We start from the raw sequence: 17,963 nt of genomic DNA on the forward strand, positions 1-17,963 counted from the left end.
ATATTCATGGCTGTTCTTCATGGCTGGCTATTTTCTAGTTTAAGGGAAGCTCCTTTTTACTCTTGTCTGTATCAATGAGACTGGTTTTAACATGTCAGAAGTTAAATACTTCCTTACTATAGAGCTTTCAATAGTTAATACTGATACGGGCAGGCCATTTTAAAGTCTTGTTTTTCACTTGTTCATAAATTCTCCTAACTTTGTCCTTTGGGTTGAAACTTCATGTCTGGGTAGAGCCAAGATATGAATTCCTTATTTTATTAAGTGAGCATCATCTGTTCAGCCATTTCTGAAGTAATCAAGCACAAAACATACAAGAGTTGTGGGCATCCATGTTAAATTGAACTGCGTAGTTCAACTATTAAATAGGTAAGGAAAGAGTTATTTCCTGACTTTACTGTATACAGTAAGGTATTGTGCCATGGATATGCAATGTATTACTTCTCTCATTTAAAGGCTAACTACCATCTTTAATTTTACCCCAAAAAGAACGCAAAACATTTTGTTTCTGCTATATTGAAATTAATAGTTTAAAAGTACAGAAATCATGAAATTGACGATCTACCACATTATCTCTGCCATTATAAATATATACCTTTATTCACTATGTGCAATATGGCTGTTGTAACCATATAATTTCAGTTTTGTGATTCATGTGTTCTCATCCTTGATGTGTACATGTAGGGTTTTTGCACTTAAAAGGTTGTATTTATAGGAACATGCATCCATAAGGGTTACTGTAACTTGGTTTTTATTAAAAAACTAATTACATGTGTCTATTTTCCAGTACATCTTTTTTTTAAAAAGTACTGTAAGTATCAAACATTGATGATGTACTTTATCACTGTTAATTTTCTTTGAAGAGCTGTCCAAAAGAGGAAATCACCCCAAAATTTATTGAAACTGGCTGTATAGCTTCAAGATTTTTAAACTTTCTAGCTTCTTACATGAGAGGCTTAGTACTTTCCCCAGGAGGATAAATCTCATTTTTAAAAGATTTTTGTTGACATTTATACTTTTAACAGCCCTTCAAAGGAATAATCGTGCACACAACCTACAAACTTCTTGTCTCAGTGTAATGTACAACTAAAATTAAAATAAAACATGGAAGACCGGTATCTTTACATTTAATTCTTCTTTAGAAAAAAGAAGAACTTGAAAAAAAATTTAGTAGTCCACTTGTGCTTAAAATATTCATATGCATGAGAAAGCCAAAAGGGAAAAATACACATTTTTTGTACACCATGATCAAAAAGTTATTATAAATCTTTTCAAATTGCACTGTATTTAAAATACCCCCTAGATTCAGCTCCCTCTTCTATGTACAGGTTCTTATGCTGCCTGGCACAGTTCTTCTTGAGCCTAATTGCCAACCTGTGGAGGTCCTTCAGGAATGAGCGATGTGAAGAAGGTGGTGATGAAGGACCAAGCTGAAGCCATGAATCCAGGATTCTGCTCTGTACTGCCATCTTCACCAGCATCTTCTCCACTCTCTTCATCAATCCCATCATCCATAAGACGCTCCTTTTAAAACAGAAATTGTCTAAATAGTTTAATTGCTTTAATAAAGAGGCAGAATATATTAATGGAAATATTTTCCTACATAAAGTGACCCTATTAACAGGGCAACTCCCTGTGAAGGATCTAGTAGCATAAACATAAAACCCATTCAACAGTGGAGTAAGTCTAAGTAGCAATTCTCTGTTAAATACTATAGACAAAGATGAAAGCAGGATTGATCTGGTTTTTCATAATAAGGCTTTTATCATTAAACATTTAAAAACAAAAAGCTAATTTCCCTTCTGTCCATCCCACATATTAAAGTTACTTTTTTTTTTTGGTGGTAAAAAAGAAAAGTCCATTTCCATCCTCATTCCCTTCCGATTCAAGCTGAATTTTGTACTACTATTCAGTTACAAATACAGATTATTTGAAGGAGAGCAAATACAGGAAAACATGAAACATCCAAGCTGGCATTCACCTACCATCTCCTCAAGGTCAGGGTTATTTACATTTTGTCCATCACGGTTCACTTCTGCATTGTTATTGGCTGCCTGTTGCTGGCCTCCCTCTTGCCTAAAGGGGAACCATCCAGCTTGGTGTCTATTTAATAAAATGAACAATTAAAAGCCTTGTCTCTCTAAATTGTAAAGCTGCTGATGAAATTTCTACAACGGGAAAATAACTGCTATCTACATGCCCAAGTCTCATTAAACTTACTTGTAGATGAAGAACAGATAATCCATTCTTCATCTTGATAAGACTGTTGGGGAATACTGGAGTCTGAGAATTATTTCTAAGTAACAAAACTAACTGAACAGATCCCTGTTAACCCAAATATAGAATAAAATGCTTAGAACAGCTAATATCTATATTTTAAGTCAGCACTGAAAAATTCTGTGTTTTTTCCCCTACTTGGTTGTCAAAAAAAACCCCAAAAAAACAAACACACACACACACACCTTGATATTTTAGTGATGTCAGTGATCATGGTAATGTGCAAATGAATATTTTGTTCCTGAGCTACTCCGTTTTAATGATGTTTCTGACAGGCAGTTTTAAGTCGGTAGCACAATGATGTAGCAGAATCAATCATATTTTGTTGAACATGAGAATGCAAACATCTTAAATGCAGATCTTTTCAATTTTAATTCCTTAAAAATTACCTCTTGAAAGTAGCCCAAGATGAAAGTGCTATGTAATCACTAAGTATTTCTGGCACATTCCACTTCCATCCAGATCACACTAGGTGCCTTCACCCTGTCTGAGATGGCATTTTTCAATTCATTAAAGCTCAGTGTCCTTGTTAATTAATTTTGGTAGCAAAAGGCAGTAGCTTCCGGGCTTTGTTATTTTTTTTTTTTTGGGGGGGGGGGGGTTTGTTTGGTTTTTTTTAAAGGGTATGATAAAGCTCTCTTTTTCTGATATCTATAATGTCCCTGAATGTTGGATTCTGGAGTGTCTCCACTGAGCCCATACAAGTTACTGGGAACATTCAGTAAGTATATCTGTGCTTACTTCAAAATTGAGTTCAGCTTTACAGTTCACCTTTAAGATCCCCAATCAGTAACAATATATAATTTACGTCAATGCAAACAAATGCTTTTGAAATTAATCAAACGAAATTCAATTCTTCCTTCACTCACCTCTTAAGTTCTGTTTCCAAAATTCTATGTTTTCCCTACAACAGTTAATAAGTTGATATCACCAATATCTAAAAAGCAGCACGTTTTAGGTGTGATGCCCATCAGTTCTCAGAGGAAAAGGAACCTAGAACTCAAGAATTCTATATTCTGAGACTACATCTGAACATCTGTTTGAAAGCCGAGTTTCTATATGTGCCCTGTTAATGATTATTGTTAATTCTTCCCTTTTACAAATTCTTTGGAGTTCACCTTTACATTGGAATTCTGTAAAGTGATCCAATTTCACATCTTTAAAAGTTAGCTTATAATGATAGTCATACACTGATAATCATACTCCATGTAGCTAAACTACAGCTATTCATAACTGAATATTTTTTACTCACAAATAAACCAGTAGCATGGCTCCCATCACCATGACAAACCGACTGAAGGAAGAATAGAAGTATACAATGCTGAGGAGAATAGCTGCTCTAGAGAATGTGTACATCCAGTCCAACCAGTCTCGATTGAAGTCCTCCTCATTCACTACTGGACCTCCTTGTGCATTCATTTGAACATTCTGGTTTACAGGCCTGTTCTCCTGTGCTGCTACGTTTGGCACTGCTGGGGGCTCATTTACAGGAACATGCTCTGAATTTACAGGCTGCGCGACAGCTGATATGACTGGCTCAGTGCTGGATGTTGCCTGGGCTGAAACTGCAGCTTGACTGAAATTTAAAAATAGGTTTTCTGAAAAGCCAGCTTTGTATCAGAAGTAATATTTAAACCCAAGCTTCCTTACAGCTCTTTTGTACAGAGAAAAATGCCAGCTGAAGACCTAGGAAACTTCAGATCTTAAATACAGTATACAAAATATACACCAACTTAATAGGTATTATGTGTGATAAAGAAGAAATTCCTCTTCTTTCTAGGGTACCTCTGGACAGAGATTTGTCAGCTCTCACCCATCTCTTCCCTCCTCCATTTTATACATTGTTCTGCAATAAGTTTAGACACATACAAGCAAAAAATCCCAAAATTCATTCAACTAAATTTTTCCTCTTCCTACAGAAGAGACACACAGGATCCATTTAAGTAAAAGCTCCTTACTTTTTCAGTAAAACATCAAAGTTTGGAAAATAAAATGAAATTTCATCTTTAAGAACCATTTTGTTATCAGGTAAGTATGTCTTCTCTGGGGTCTCAGATGATTGTGTGATCTAGCACAGAATCAAAGTTGCAGTATCTGGACACCACAAGGTGAAAGTAGGGAAGATTTGGCCTTTATTATAATCCTTTTCCCAGGTGAGGACACTGCTTCTTCTGGACAAAGACTATGCCAACTCCATGCATCCAGTAGCAAAGATTATTAGAGTGACACGCAGCATTACCTCTCAATCAGCAGTTGTGTGCCGTCCTCATAATGTTCCCAGCCCCACCACCAACTGAGTAACGTGGGAGAGAGGAGAAGATCTACCTCTGGGACCAAAATTCTCATCCAGTATGATGCACTGACATTCAACAGGGCTCCTTCCCTTGCTTTTTGGCTTAAAAATGACTGGAATCCATTTTACTTGGCATGGGAGATTTTTTCTGGTCTTGCTAACCTCAACTTGAAAATACAATTTTTTTTTAATGATAACTTTGATTTGAGCCTATTACTAGCTAACCCCATCTTGCAGAAGTGTTGCCTGGGCAGTACAAGGGCCAAATGAGTCTAATGTTTGTATCACAACAATTCCAGTGGTGAATATTAAAAAAGATACTTTCAAACAAACAGAAGAATACCACTCTCAGTCATAAAACTTTAAAAGGAATACATTTTTAGAAGCAGGCTAAGTAATTTTTAATTGACTAGCCAAATTAAGTTAAGCGTAAAATAGCAAAACCAGACAAAAAGAAAGGAGGCAAGGCACAGAAATGTCAGTCACACAAACAGCAGCTAATTAGTTTTTTTATGGCAGGCTGTCATCGCGGTAGGTGCACTAAGACAATACATGAAGTAACTTACTATTGCATGTAGTACTGACGCGCATACATTTGTTGCCACCATATCATCTGTAATGGGCTGAATGCAGGGTACATTGGAAATCCAGTAGAAACACCTTGACCTGGAAACTGGTTGTCTATGTTGCTACAGGGAATTAAAAGCAAAAAACCCACTCAGATTATGGCTATTAATAATTACAAATAAATTTATTATTCTAAAATATAGATTACACTGAGCTCTTTTTTCTTCAAGTGTTCCATGAGAATTCAATATCAATAAAATTGTAAAGACATCCTTTGGATAAATACCTGATCCATCACACAAACGGTATTTACTGTGCAAAATGAAGAGCTCTTTGTCAGAGATAAAAGGTCACCACAATTATGTGATCAATCCTCATCTGAATGTACCAACATTATTTCCATTCTAAAAAACATTTGTTGCATCTAGCAGCTCTATCATTAACTACATCTGACTAATGGGTTTGTGGCCAAATAATCATTGCTATTTACTTCATTATTAGAAGACAAACTTCTTAAAATCAGAGCTGCTGATCAAACAGTGTGTATCTATTATAGATAGAGATTATCTGCATTAGAAGACTTCACATGTTCAGAACCCACTATTACAGGCATTTCAAGGAACTATCAGCATTTAAGGCCAGAAAGGACTACCAGATCATATATCACAAACCACCAACACCACATGCACACTAAAACCAACAACTAAAATTAGTCCAAAGTATTACAGCCCACAGAAGACTGTTAAGTGCCACAGGCAGAAAACAAGAGGGACTGAGGTGCGTGAATATCCAAGGCCCCAGCAATGGCAGGAAATTGATTAAAATGTACTTTAACTCTATTAGAGCTTTCTCTTTGAAAGCCATGATAGAAATATCACTATTCACAACCACGGAATCAGCAAGGATTGACTGGACATAGAAAGCAAGCTACCCTCTCACCCCTAGAAGTAGCCCCTTCGCATCCTGGTTGCAAGACACTGGAAGAACATTGTGGGTAACCTTACTCTAACATGGCTCATGCACTCTGTTTTGTGGATAAAAGAACTTTGTGCCATAGGGAACCTTCCCCATGCATTAAATTCACATGAAAAAAAATAAAGAAATTCCTACATGGAAGCTGAAGGAAGTATTTTATATCTCACAGTCACACAGTATGTTTTGGTACGATTCCCAATTCTTCCCAAAAAACTCTAGGGTTTCTTATGGCATCTTTCAATGGATTTTTCAGGACAGCATTATAGCATAAAGCAATAATTTAAAAAAAAGTTTATTCATACTGCAGTCAGCAACAGAAGCAAATGCTGCAAATACACGGCAGGCTACAATTCTGTCCTGGATAGACCACTGTCTGGAAAAGTGTTACCAAGAGATCCCACTAGTCCACCAGATATTCAGATAGTCAAGGAAAGCCAAATGAAAGGAAGGAGGAGTGTAAGCTATCAATATTTTTAAAGGAATTTTTCATCTCTGTTCACTGCCCAAAGCACTCAAGAAAGAAGAGAGATGATCACATTATGAAAAAGTACAGACTGGCATCTCCTTTTGAAATCTCAAGTGGGATGCGTTTGGCATAGATAATGAATTTGGGCGAGTAACATTACTTCCCACTTCTTCCTCCTCAGTTGAACCCCTGGATATCAGTGCTACTTGGTATTATGCTGAGACAATTTGTAGGACCGTACCAAGTACCTTTTTTTAAATATTTGGTATAGCTTAGTTTTCTTTTAGTTGTGCTCCATGCTCCACTAACAAGTTCTGAATTTACTCTATATTCTTCATTTTAGTGATCTGGAGCGCATTCCAAAAAACCAAAAGCTTGTTTACAGTTGTTAAAAAAAATTCTATTTCTTCTTCCCCCACAGTGATGCTGCTTGGAAGTGGTGTTTGGAATTTGTGACCCCACTTCATACCACAGTGGAAAATTTGTGACACCGTAGAAGGACAGACAGACAGACAGACCGACCAACTCTGAAGGGAGAGGAAGCAACAAATAAAGAAGCTAGTCACTGTTAAGTCAAGACTATGGGAGACTTTAATAATACAGGGTCCTAAGCTACTTCCGCTTCTCACACCAAAACCATTTGCATGCTTTATTATTGATTACTGGAGACTGTTTCCCAAGAGGCAAGATACACTTTCATACCTAATAATGTCAAACTCTGAGGTCCACTGAGTTTCTCATTTTCTATCACTCAGAGAAATCTTGGCTTCAGAGAAGCACTCTGTGGTGCTAACTTGTCAAGCTATAGTTGATTTACTTGGAAAACTCAACAGATGCTAGCACAAAAATAAGTACATAGCCAACTTATTTGAAAGCTATCAACAGGGGCATTTGGGCAAAATGCAGCGTAATGCTTAGAACTCAATTAAATACATTGCATGGCAGAGTGGAAAAACAATATTTAACCAAAAACCTCAGTCCCTCTCAAGTAAAGAATTGGTGCACTCTCCCTGGAAAGAAGAGGGAAAGAGGGAGCATGAGCATGCCTGTTCTTCAGTGGGGGTGCACATCTATATAACATTTTTTGGCTTAGGTTTATGGGTTTCCACTGCCTCCCTCACACACCATTTCATGTCCTACATTATTCAGCCAAGCTGTCTCCTACCCAAACTAACAGTAAGCAAAACCACCTCTCCAGTGTTAAGTATCAGAGGGGTAGCCGTGTTAGTCTGGATCTGTAAAAGCAGCAAAGAGTCCTGTGGTACCTTATAGACTAACAGATGTTTTGGAGCATGAGCTTTCGTGGGTGAATACCCACTTCGTCAGATGCATGTAGTGGAAATTTCCAGGGGCAGGTATATATGCAACTCTAGGTATATATATATCTAGATATATCTATAACTCTCCAGTGTTGTCACTGTCACCTCTAATCTTCTAATGTGCTTAGATATCAAAATGACAGAAACTTAAAATTAATTCCTCTGGTCCTTTTGTATATATTCTGTTTTGTTTTGTTTTTTTCTGTACAAGATGGGAGTTTTCTCCCATCACATAAAATCCCTAGAAACCAGAGAAGCAAGTTGCAAAGGGAGAGGATGCAAGATGTGTGACTTTGTTTACACATTCCTGAGCTAACTTCAAAAATCACTTTTGAAAAAGTCAAACCCCTACCTAAACTTACCCACATTATCTGGAGGTTTGTCTACATAGTCCTACACTTCAGACCACAGGAGTGCAAACTGCAGAGCACACCCACTGTAACTTCCTCGTGTTTACGTCAGCACCATTCACATGGGGCAGTTACAGCACAGCACTTTGCGGGGGGAAGAAATGCTGCAATTCACATCCCTGTAGTACAAACCGCAGCACAGTGCGGGCTTTGCCTAAGTGATGGAGTTCAGATTGAGAAGGGCTTCAAACAGAGGGTGTGCCTCAGATGAATGAAACTAGAAAGATTATTTTCCGTGGGAAGAATCTGGACTTCTTAGGAAGTTTTGTAAGAGGTTGCCTGTGTCCATAAGCATCAAAACACATTTTATTTCTGAGTTGGATTTCCTTGGCCTGTGTGCGTATCTGAAAGATGGTCACTGTGTTTTTCAGGTAGTTTGTGTCTGCATAGTTTGGAGGAGGATTTTGCAGTGGAGCAAAATATTGTCTATTCAAGATACTAGTCTCATTTTAGGTAAGCAACAAGTAAGAAATCCAAATATTTCCAATAAAATTCTTTTGTAATAAGTGTACAGGGTACTCTTTTTTAAAATATGTTTCATTTACCTAAATCAGTTGTTTTGAATTATTAAACAGCAATACAACTATTTTATTGACAATTTATCTTGTGACTACATAGCCATAGAAATAAGGGGATTATAGGTGAGAGGGCCTAGCCTAATAGTAACCGGTCCTTGATAACATGCTACTGCTACATGTACATAGTTATCTATGCTGATGACTCAGATCTCCCTCTTCACTCTCCTTTTGTCCAAACTAACATCTTTGTGACTTCCTGACATGAATATAAGCGGATGCTTGGCATCCACAAAAGGAATGGAACAGAGCTTTTAACCTCTCATCTTCCTCAGTCTCGCCTCCCTCAGTCACTGTGGACATCATCCTCCTTGTCATTCAGATCTGTAATCAATGTGCAGTCTTAGACTCTGCTCTCTCTAGGAAAAAAACAGAGGGGCTAACAGCAGCAAATTAACCCAAGTCATTAAGAGGGTCATGAAGAGGGCTGCTTCTACACAAAGACAGCAGATAGGATTGGTACTAGATGAAATAATCACTCAGCGATTACTGAGTCTGGTGTCTAGTAACTCACAGCTAAAGTTTTTTTTGTTTTGTTTTTTTTAAAATATGGGTCAATCTGACAAAGTTCCATTAAATTATTCTCTAGAGAGAGCATCAAAAAACTTTTTACAGTTCACTTTAACTGATCCCTTAGCCATGCCTCTAGGTATTAACATACCAAGCCCAAGCCTACTTTTCTGTAACAGTGCATTCCAAGTCACCTGGACTTCGGTGTCAGTCTGCAGGTGAGAGGGACAAATGGTCCAGTTCATCATTTATCTAGATTGCACACCAGTGAAATGTTTATGCCCTGTATGGCAAGTTCACGTGAAAAGCTGGATTTATCCAACCTTCCCCCAGACACCTCCCCCCAGGCCACAAATAAAAGATTATAAGAAAATTCTCTATGATGAACATACCACGTTACCTTGAAAATGAGCTTATTACTCTACATTGAGCAGTTTCTCTGAGTCAAGCTAGCCTCACCCAGTTTCCTCAAAGGCAAGTGTGTCACTATTTACCCAAGGAATAAAAGTTCACAGTGCAACATAATACATAAATTTTCCTACCATATTACAAAGCAGATTTTTTTCCTCCTAGCAGAACCTGAAGGTAGTCTGTCAGGTTATGTTGCACACCAATACAAGGCAGCCTCTTATATCTGTTATCCAGGATATCCATGAATTACTTCTACAGTTCAATCCAATGTGGACTAGGAGCCAAGTGTCAAACTGCTTCTCTGTATGTGTGTATGCCATAAAAAATTAAGAGTCAACATTGTTCTTGTATGAATTTAATGTCAGCTAGTCCTGTTGATTAAAATACAAGCGATGAGGAAAAAAAACATCAGATGATGTTTAGTGGATTTATTTGCTTGTGTTTCAACCACAAATGGGCATATCAGCCACACCACCCAAAAGTAAGAGACCATCAGCAGAAGAGGCAAAGTGTACAAGGGTAGGACAGAAAAGGAAATAGTATGGAAAGCAGCACTGATAATGCTTACTCAGGGACTTACTTTTAGATAATCAAAGACGATACATAAAGATTGATTACAGGAATTTTGAAAATCATAATATTAATTACAAGTCATTCCATCATAGACTATGGAGTAACGATAATTTCAACTAAAAACCTAAAAAATGAAAAGGAGGTATCTACAGCAAAAATACATATTGTAAACACCACTATGCCACGATGTTGAGAATTACTTCAAATTCACTTACCCTTGCATTAAATATGGGAACTGGTGGCTTTGCACAGGATTGCTTTGTGCTTGTGGAAGGTTACGATGCCTCACTCCATCTGAGATAGAGTTTATAGATGTAGATAAAGATTCTTGGCTTGTGGGTGATGGAGTTGTTGATCCAGAATGTTCTGAATTCTTAAAATAAAATAGTTTCCTTTAATATTATCACCACACTTATAGGGGGACTCAATATTTCTATATATTGCATTAAAGGCATGTTCTCAAGTGTGCTGTCTAAAGTCTCATTAATTTTATATGGTGTAGACCAGGGGTCTCAAACACGTGGTTTGCAGGCTGACATTATTTTCTGCAGCCCGTGAGGTCCTCATGGCCCCCCTGCGTTCACCTAGGGCAGCTCTGGCCTGGTGCATGCAACTGGGGGCAGGGCAGGCTCCCTGCCTGTCTGCCCTGCCCTTGCGCCACTCTGGGAAGCAGAAAGAACATGGGGGAGGAGAGGCGCGGGAGGGTGTTGATGTTGCTTCAGGCACCACCCCCAGCAGCTCCCATTGGCTGCGGTTCCCCATTCCTGGCCAATGGGAGCTGCTGGGGGCGTGCCTGTAGCAACAGCAACACACACCCCGTGCCTCTCCTCCCCGACTTTCTCTCCGCTTCCCAGAGCAGCATGGAGGCAGGGCACATAGGCAGGGAGCCTGCCCTGGCCCCAGTGTGTGCCGGAGCCCGCCCCCCTCAAACCCCTCCTGCAGTCAAACCCCCTGCCCTGAGCCCCTTGCTGTACCCTGCACTCCGACCCCCTGCCACACCCCTCCTGCACTCCAATCCACTGCACTGAGCCCCCTGTCACACCCTGACCTCCTGCCATACCCTGCACCCTGACCCCTGCCCTGATCCCCCTGCTGCACCCCACACCCCTCCTGTACCCCAACCCACTGCCCTGAGCTCCCTGCTGCACCCCACACCCCAACCCACTGCCCTGAGCCCCCGCCGCACCCCTCCTGCACCCCGACCTTCTGCCGCACCCCTCATCCCTCCTGCACCCCAAACTCCAACCCACTGCCCTGAGCCCCCTGCTGCACCCCTCCTGCAACCCGACCTCCTGCCACACCCCTCATCCCTCCTGCACCCCACCTCCCTGCCCTGAGCCCCTGCCACACCCCACACCCCTCCTGCACCACCTGAGGACAGGGATGGGGCAGAGTTGGGGTGGGGATTTCGGGGAAGGGGTTGGCATAGGGGCAGGGAAAGGGTGTGAAGAGACGAGGCAGGGGTGGGGCCTCATGGATTGGGTGGAGTGGGGGCGGGGCTGAGGGCAGCCAGGGGGAGGTGTCAGTAACATGGCCCTCGGGCCAATGTACTAGTCCTCATGCAGCCCTCCTGGTCATCTGAGTTTGAGACCCCTGGTGTAGACATATGCAACAAGAAACTTTCGTTTTAAAAAAGGAGTTATCAGTGGGCCAGATTTTCCAAAAAAAAGCATGTAACTGCCCATCCAGGCATAGTAGGAAGCCAAGTTTATAAAAAGGCTCAGCACCCAGCAGCTCCCACAGAAAAAAATCTAAATGGGAGATGCTGGGTAATGAGCTTTTTTTTTTTTGGTCTGGCTCATAAATCAGCACTTAACGATTCTAATCAAATGTTTAACAGTGGTCCAAGATATTAATGGACATCATTAACAGAAGTAGTTGTTGTCAGTTTCTCTATTGTTCTTAAACAATTGCACAATCCAGTTTTGCAAGTCATGTCTGTCCTTTAAGTGCTCCCTACTGGCTGATCATGGCACTGTAGGCATTCCCTGCCTCAACTTCCTTCCTTCAGACACCTCAGTAACTCCACACAAAGACACCAGTCAGTTCTGGCATGGGCCGCAGGTATAACAGGCCAGTGGAACACTGATGCTGACACCGGACGCCCAGATGCAGATTTGGCAGGGGAAGTTTTTGCTTTATTATGCCCCATGTAGATTCCAGGACAGCTGAGAAAGCAATCTATGCTATTCAGCTTCCTGGGTTCATCAATAATGTCCCTGGACTCCAGAGAGATTGCTGATAAACCCAGGAAGCTGAGTAGCACATACTGCCTCCTCAGCCACCCTGAAATCTGAATGGGGCACATCAAAGGCTCAGTTCTTCTTTGGGAGGAGATGCTGCGGCTTTTCCCGAGCAGCTTGGGATATGGGGAAGGGAAGGGGAGGCGTGGCGCAGCTGGCCAGAGGCTCCTCCAGCCGAGAGGGGGTGAGCTCAGGCCTCCAGCCAGCCCATAGCTTCTCCAGCTGAGTGGGGGGGGGGATACTTGGGGCTCCTCTGAGTGGGGGGAGGGAGGCTCAATGCTCCTGTTGTGTGGGGGGTGGGGGAGAAGAGGAGGTGATATCAGGGCTCCACTCAGGGGCATGAGTGGAAGGGGTGGAGCTAGGGGCTAGCATCCCCCAAGGGGGGTTCTACCTGCTGCCCATGAATTCTGGAAATGTGGCTTAGCCCTCTGGCCAAGTCACAAACAAATGTAAACCCTTCTGGGGTATCAAAAGTTCAACTGAAGAGTCCCAACAAATAAGATTCTTCTATCCTTTGGGGGTTTCTCTTCAGCCTTCTGGCTCTAGGATAGAGCACTTGGCCCCTCAAGTTCCCTGGAGTATGCAATCTTCCGCAGATGCTGGCTCAGAGCTTTCCATGGGAGCCTGCCGGCCTGCTCCCTGTGATTCTACACCAGAGTGTCCATTAAGCTACCACCTGACCCCTTATTCCTGTACTCTCTGGCTGGGAAGCAGCTAATTAATTATGCCACAAATGCAGTTGACCCAAGTTTCCCTCCAAAGAGTCAGGCCAGCCAGTCACCCTGACACACCCAGAAATGAAGATCAGAATGCAGGGTGGCAAATTTTCTAGTATAACCAGCCACATGGACTGGAATGTTTCTAATCAATACATTATTATATTAGCTTTCATAAACCCCAACTCCTAATATTTGCTTTTGAAGTACAGTGTTTAAATATTAGAAAAATCCATTCAAACTAAACCAGCTCTGAAGAACAGAAATTAGAACAAGGTCAACATGCCACAGATGTCAGCATGGGAACAAACATCTATACAATCCCATCTGCCCGTAACAAAAAGCATGCAAGAGATAGTTTTACCTACTAGAGTGACAACTGAAGAACGGAATAAAAAAAGAATGATTGATAAAGTCCATCTGCTTTCTGACTGATGCTTTTTCTACTAGATTAGGAATCTGGCGCTGTGTACTAACATGATTTAAAATAATTACTCTGCAGACAAGCATACTGGTAGTTTATAATGCAAAGCAATAAGAGTGGAAGCCAATTATTTCAAAAACTATCATATAAATGTAGACTTTCTGAAAAGAAATACTTACAAAATCCCTCTGAATAATTCATTGTAGTCAAGTATTGCCCAGAAGTTGGCTTAAGCTTTACAGCTACATGGGGAAGCCCCCATCTGTATGCTGTCTAGTGCAGGTGTGTCAAAGAGGGGACAAACTTGGCCTTCCAGTGAGGTGGAAATAAAGGAGACAAGTGGTCACTGCCAAAGTGCTGTTTTTGCTTACTGACAGTCAATCAACAGAACACAGGTGACATGTGCATATGTCCCAGCTAACCCTCAACAGCCTCCTGGAAAAGAGTCACACTCTCACCTCAGGAGAGGAGGCTCATCATAACGAAGGGAAAAAAAAAGACTCTTTGAACCATTTTTACCTGCTATTCTATCACAGCCAAATACAGTAAAGAAAACTCCCACCTTCAGGCTCCAGAAAAGAAGGATTTTTTAAATATAAAATACATAACAGTTTTGAAGTCACAAATTTCATCTTCTAATGAACATTACAGAGATTTTAGAATTGTTACAGTTACCAGAACATGGGTCATATGTTTCTTCTATTACCATTTTAATATTTGAAGCACTGCCCTTGAACACCCATATTTAATTGTACAAAACAGACAATTTACATAAGGTTGTTTTTACACCACATTTTGCACTTTGATTGTATTGGTTTACAACACGTTATAAAAACTAATAGTAAGTGCTGATGAAAAAGACCATGATCAAATGAGAAAATCTCCACTCCATGTCTCAAAAAAAAAACCCACTCACTGAGCTGCTGCCAGATGTCGATGCTCCATGACACACGGAACTGATGCTTGGTTTTGGAGAACTTGGGGGGGTCCGTGAAGTACACACTAGATGAACCATATGATATTCATCTTGCTAAAATTAAAGAAATTAAAGAGTTGAAACAACAGTATTTGGGAAGTTTCTAGGTTAAATGGGATTAAAAACCTACTTTCAAAGTAAAAGCAGCAAAGAATCCTGTGGCACCTTATAGACTAACAGACGTTTTGGAGCATGAGCTTTCGTGGGTGAATTGCATCTGATGAAGTGGGTATTGACCCACGAAAGCTCATGCTCCAAAACGTCTGTTAGTCTATAAGGTGCCACAGGACTTTTTGCTGCTTTCACAGATCCAGACTAACACGGCTACCCCTCTGATACTTTCAAAGTAAACTCACAATTAATAAGCCAGCATGATGCAAAGTTTAGTAGCCATACACGTCTAAAACTTAAGCCCACTATGACAGAGTTCAACATTTTGGATAAAGTATTTTCTTACCAATTCACTGTATCACTATGCACAATAGCGTACGTTCTTGCATATACACTTCTCTTGTCCCTGCCTCTAGAACTGAAGCATGTTACAACGGGTATGACACCAAACTTGGAAATAGGCGACCGCATTTTGTTTCTAGCATTGCCACTAACTCATGGTGACAAGTCATTTACTGTTCTGTGCCTCAGTTTTCTCACCGGTGAAATAGAAAATATGCTCATAAGTGGCTTTGAGATATGTAATGAGTGCCAAGTATAATTATTGCAGTCAAACAATAAATATTCAGTACTTACCATATATACTCGTTCATTAGCCCGTTTGTTTATAAGTCAACCCCTCAAGATGGTTAAGTAAAAATAGCAGAAACTGTATGACCCTTTCATAAGCCGACCCTATATTTCAGGGGTTGGCAAACTTTGGCTCCTGGCCCATTAGGCTAAGCCTCTAGCAGGCCTCGACATTTTGTTTACATGGAGCGTTCACAGGCACGGAGCCCGTCAGCTCCCAGTGGCCACGGTTTGCAGTTCCCAGGCAATGAGACCTGCAGAAAGTGGTGCAGCTCCCATTGGCTAGGAACTGCAAACCGCAGCCATTGGGAGCCAAGGGACTCCGTGCCTGTGAATGCTCCACGTAAACAAAACCACAACGTATTAGATATTCAATTCAATGATTCCATAGAGTTTAAAATAATCAAATTTTGGGGTAGACCCGTTTATAAGTTGACCCCTCTTTTTGATGCGTCACTTTACCAAAAATATTCAGCTTATGAACTAGTATATATGGTACACAGAATTGTTCAAAGTGACGTACAAACCTTAGTTCTGACCCACATGAGGTACAGAAAGTATCTCCATTTTTATTTGGGGAAACTGAGGAAGAGAGCTATAGTGACTTGCCCAAAATCATGAGTCATTGGCAGAGTCAGACTTGGAAATCAACAGTTTTTGTACATAGAATTGGATTCTCCAAGAACATGCTGTTTCTTAAACACGGATATGATAAAGACTGCTCAATCTTCAGGTATCTATTTTATTCCATAGGAAAAAACCCACTAGAAATAAATAGCTTAAATGGATATGGCCATAGCTATTTCAGGTGTGCTGTGACTATATTTAAATTGCACTGTAGGAGCCTTCCTCAGTTCCGAAGTCATGCTGCAGCACACTCCATGGCAAAATAAAATGTACAGTTATTACAATAGTTATCAGGATAAGCTTAGAAGTATTTTATTTTTTAGACGAGCCTAAAGCTTAGAACACTAACCTAAATAGCCAGATTTAATTCTTCGAAACAGACAACAGAAAGGTTGCTTTTACACCACATTCTCCATTCCCACTTTGCTTGATTTAAAAAAAAAGAAAAAAAGAAGAAAAGAAAAGAAAACAGCCTCCCTGGTGCTAACCCCCAATAAAGGCCACTCCTGCTCTAGAGAGACAAGGTTGGTGAGGTAATATCTTTTATTGGACCAGCTGCTGTTGGTGAGGGAGACAAGCTTTCAAGCTTACACAGAGCTCTCCTTCAGGTCAAAAATAACTGTGTAAGGTCGAAAGCTTGTCTCCCTCACCCACAGAAGTTGGTCCAATAAAAGATATTAACTCACCTACCTTGTCTAATATCCTGGGACTGATACAGCTACAATACCACTGCGTATTCCCACTCTAGTCAACTCCATTCTTAGCCCCAGATTCCTCTCTTGCTTCCACTCTCTAGTTGGTACCTTCCTTCCTCTGCTATTCAGATTTGTCTCATTCAAAGAGCAGTGGGATTTGACTAATTTAAAAAATAATCTCCACATTGACTAATAAGTTTCCTCCCATACAGCTGCAACTTACAGAATGCTTGACATTATAGAATGTTCTTTCAAGCTTAGTACCTGAGTGGAACTGACATATAGCACTGTCATCACACGTGTTTTGGCTATATGTATGTACACAGGTTTTCAGTGCACATGTTCAAGGAGTTCCTACTATTCTGGACAACTGATGACACTCCATGTCAAGAGAGCAAAATGTCAGATGAAAATTTCAGTAGATATTCATCAAATCCTTAGCCAATATCGGAACAGATGGCTAGTCAAACAAAGCACTAGAGACTATGAGCTAAAGATTATTTTCTTCAAAATCTAAAGGAATTGATGGCACATTTGGGAAGGAGGATATAGTGAATAAATAAATATTTCACCTCCTATCTATCACAGTTTTTATTTCCCTTCCTTCCCCTTGTGTTACAATCTTTTCTTAATTAGACTGATAAAGATGCCCCCAACTCAGTTCTGGGGTCATACATGGATGAAAACAAAATTCTTTACGTCAAACAATTTGATGTATAGTAGCTGAAGACTGTTATGAAAACGTCTGCAGAATCAGAGTGGTCCACAAGGTGAGCGTGGTTTATTTATATGGGCTCTTCCTCCAGTAGATAAGCATGGCTTGAATTTGTGTATCAAAGAAAACAGGATATATAAAAAGGACAACTCATCTATCTTACCACAAAAATCCAAAAGCCATGGAGCTACTGTAGCTTTTCAGGGCATGGAAAGAACTATATTTTTTCTAAACTGATACAGGCCTTTAGTTGTTACTAGTCAGCAATCACAGAAAATAAAGTTTTTGGACAAAGAGTAGATGCCAACAATTTTATGAAACAGAAGATTTATTGCCAGTAAAAATAATTCCACAAACAGTTTTCCACTGACCCTAGCCATAATCTATTTAAGCTTGGTGGTGGTATTTGATCAGATAAAAGTGATGTGTACATTTCAAAATCACCTTAAT

At 40.3% G+C, this 17,963-nt stretch overlaps 1 protein-coding gene across 3 annotated transcripts in view; it reads right to left on the bottom strand.

The window, feature by feature from the left end:
* Positions 1 to 734: 734 nt before the first annotated feature.
* HERPUD2 (HERPUD family member 2) overlaps positions 735 to 17,963 on the bottom strand; it is a 32,717-nt gene continuing 15,488 nt past the window's right edge. For 2 of the 3 annotated variants that reach the window (XM_050938033.1, XM_050938032.1), the window contains 6 exons: positions 14,676 to 14,789; positions 10,592 to 10,749; positions 5,137 to 5,259; positions 3,530 to 3,853; positions 1,986 to 2,103; positions 735 to 1,524 (listed from right to left, as the gene is read on the bottom strand). In XM_050938033.1, coding sequence (XP_050793990.1) covers positions 1,363 to 1,524; positions 1,986 to 2,103; positions 3,530 to 3,853; positions 5,137 to 5,259; positions 10,592 to 10,749; positions 14,676 to 14,789 — 999 coding nt within the window. In that variant the 3' untranslated portion in view covers positions 735 to 1,362. The remainder of the gene's footprint in view (positions 1,525 to 1,985; positions 2,104 to 3,529; positions 3,854 to 5,136; positions 5,260 to 10,591; positions 10,750 to 14,675; positions 14,790 to 17,963) is intronic. The other variant, XM_050938034.1, reaches the window with a different exon arrangement.

Source organism: Gopherus flavomarginatus, chromosome 2 (genome assembly GCF_025201925.1).
Source record: "Gopherus flavomarginatus isolate rGopFla2 chromosome 2, rGopFla2.mat.asm, whole genome shotgun sequence".
NCBI lineage: Eukaryota > Metazoa > Chordata > Testudines > Testudinidae > Gopherus > Gopherus flavomarginatus.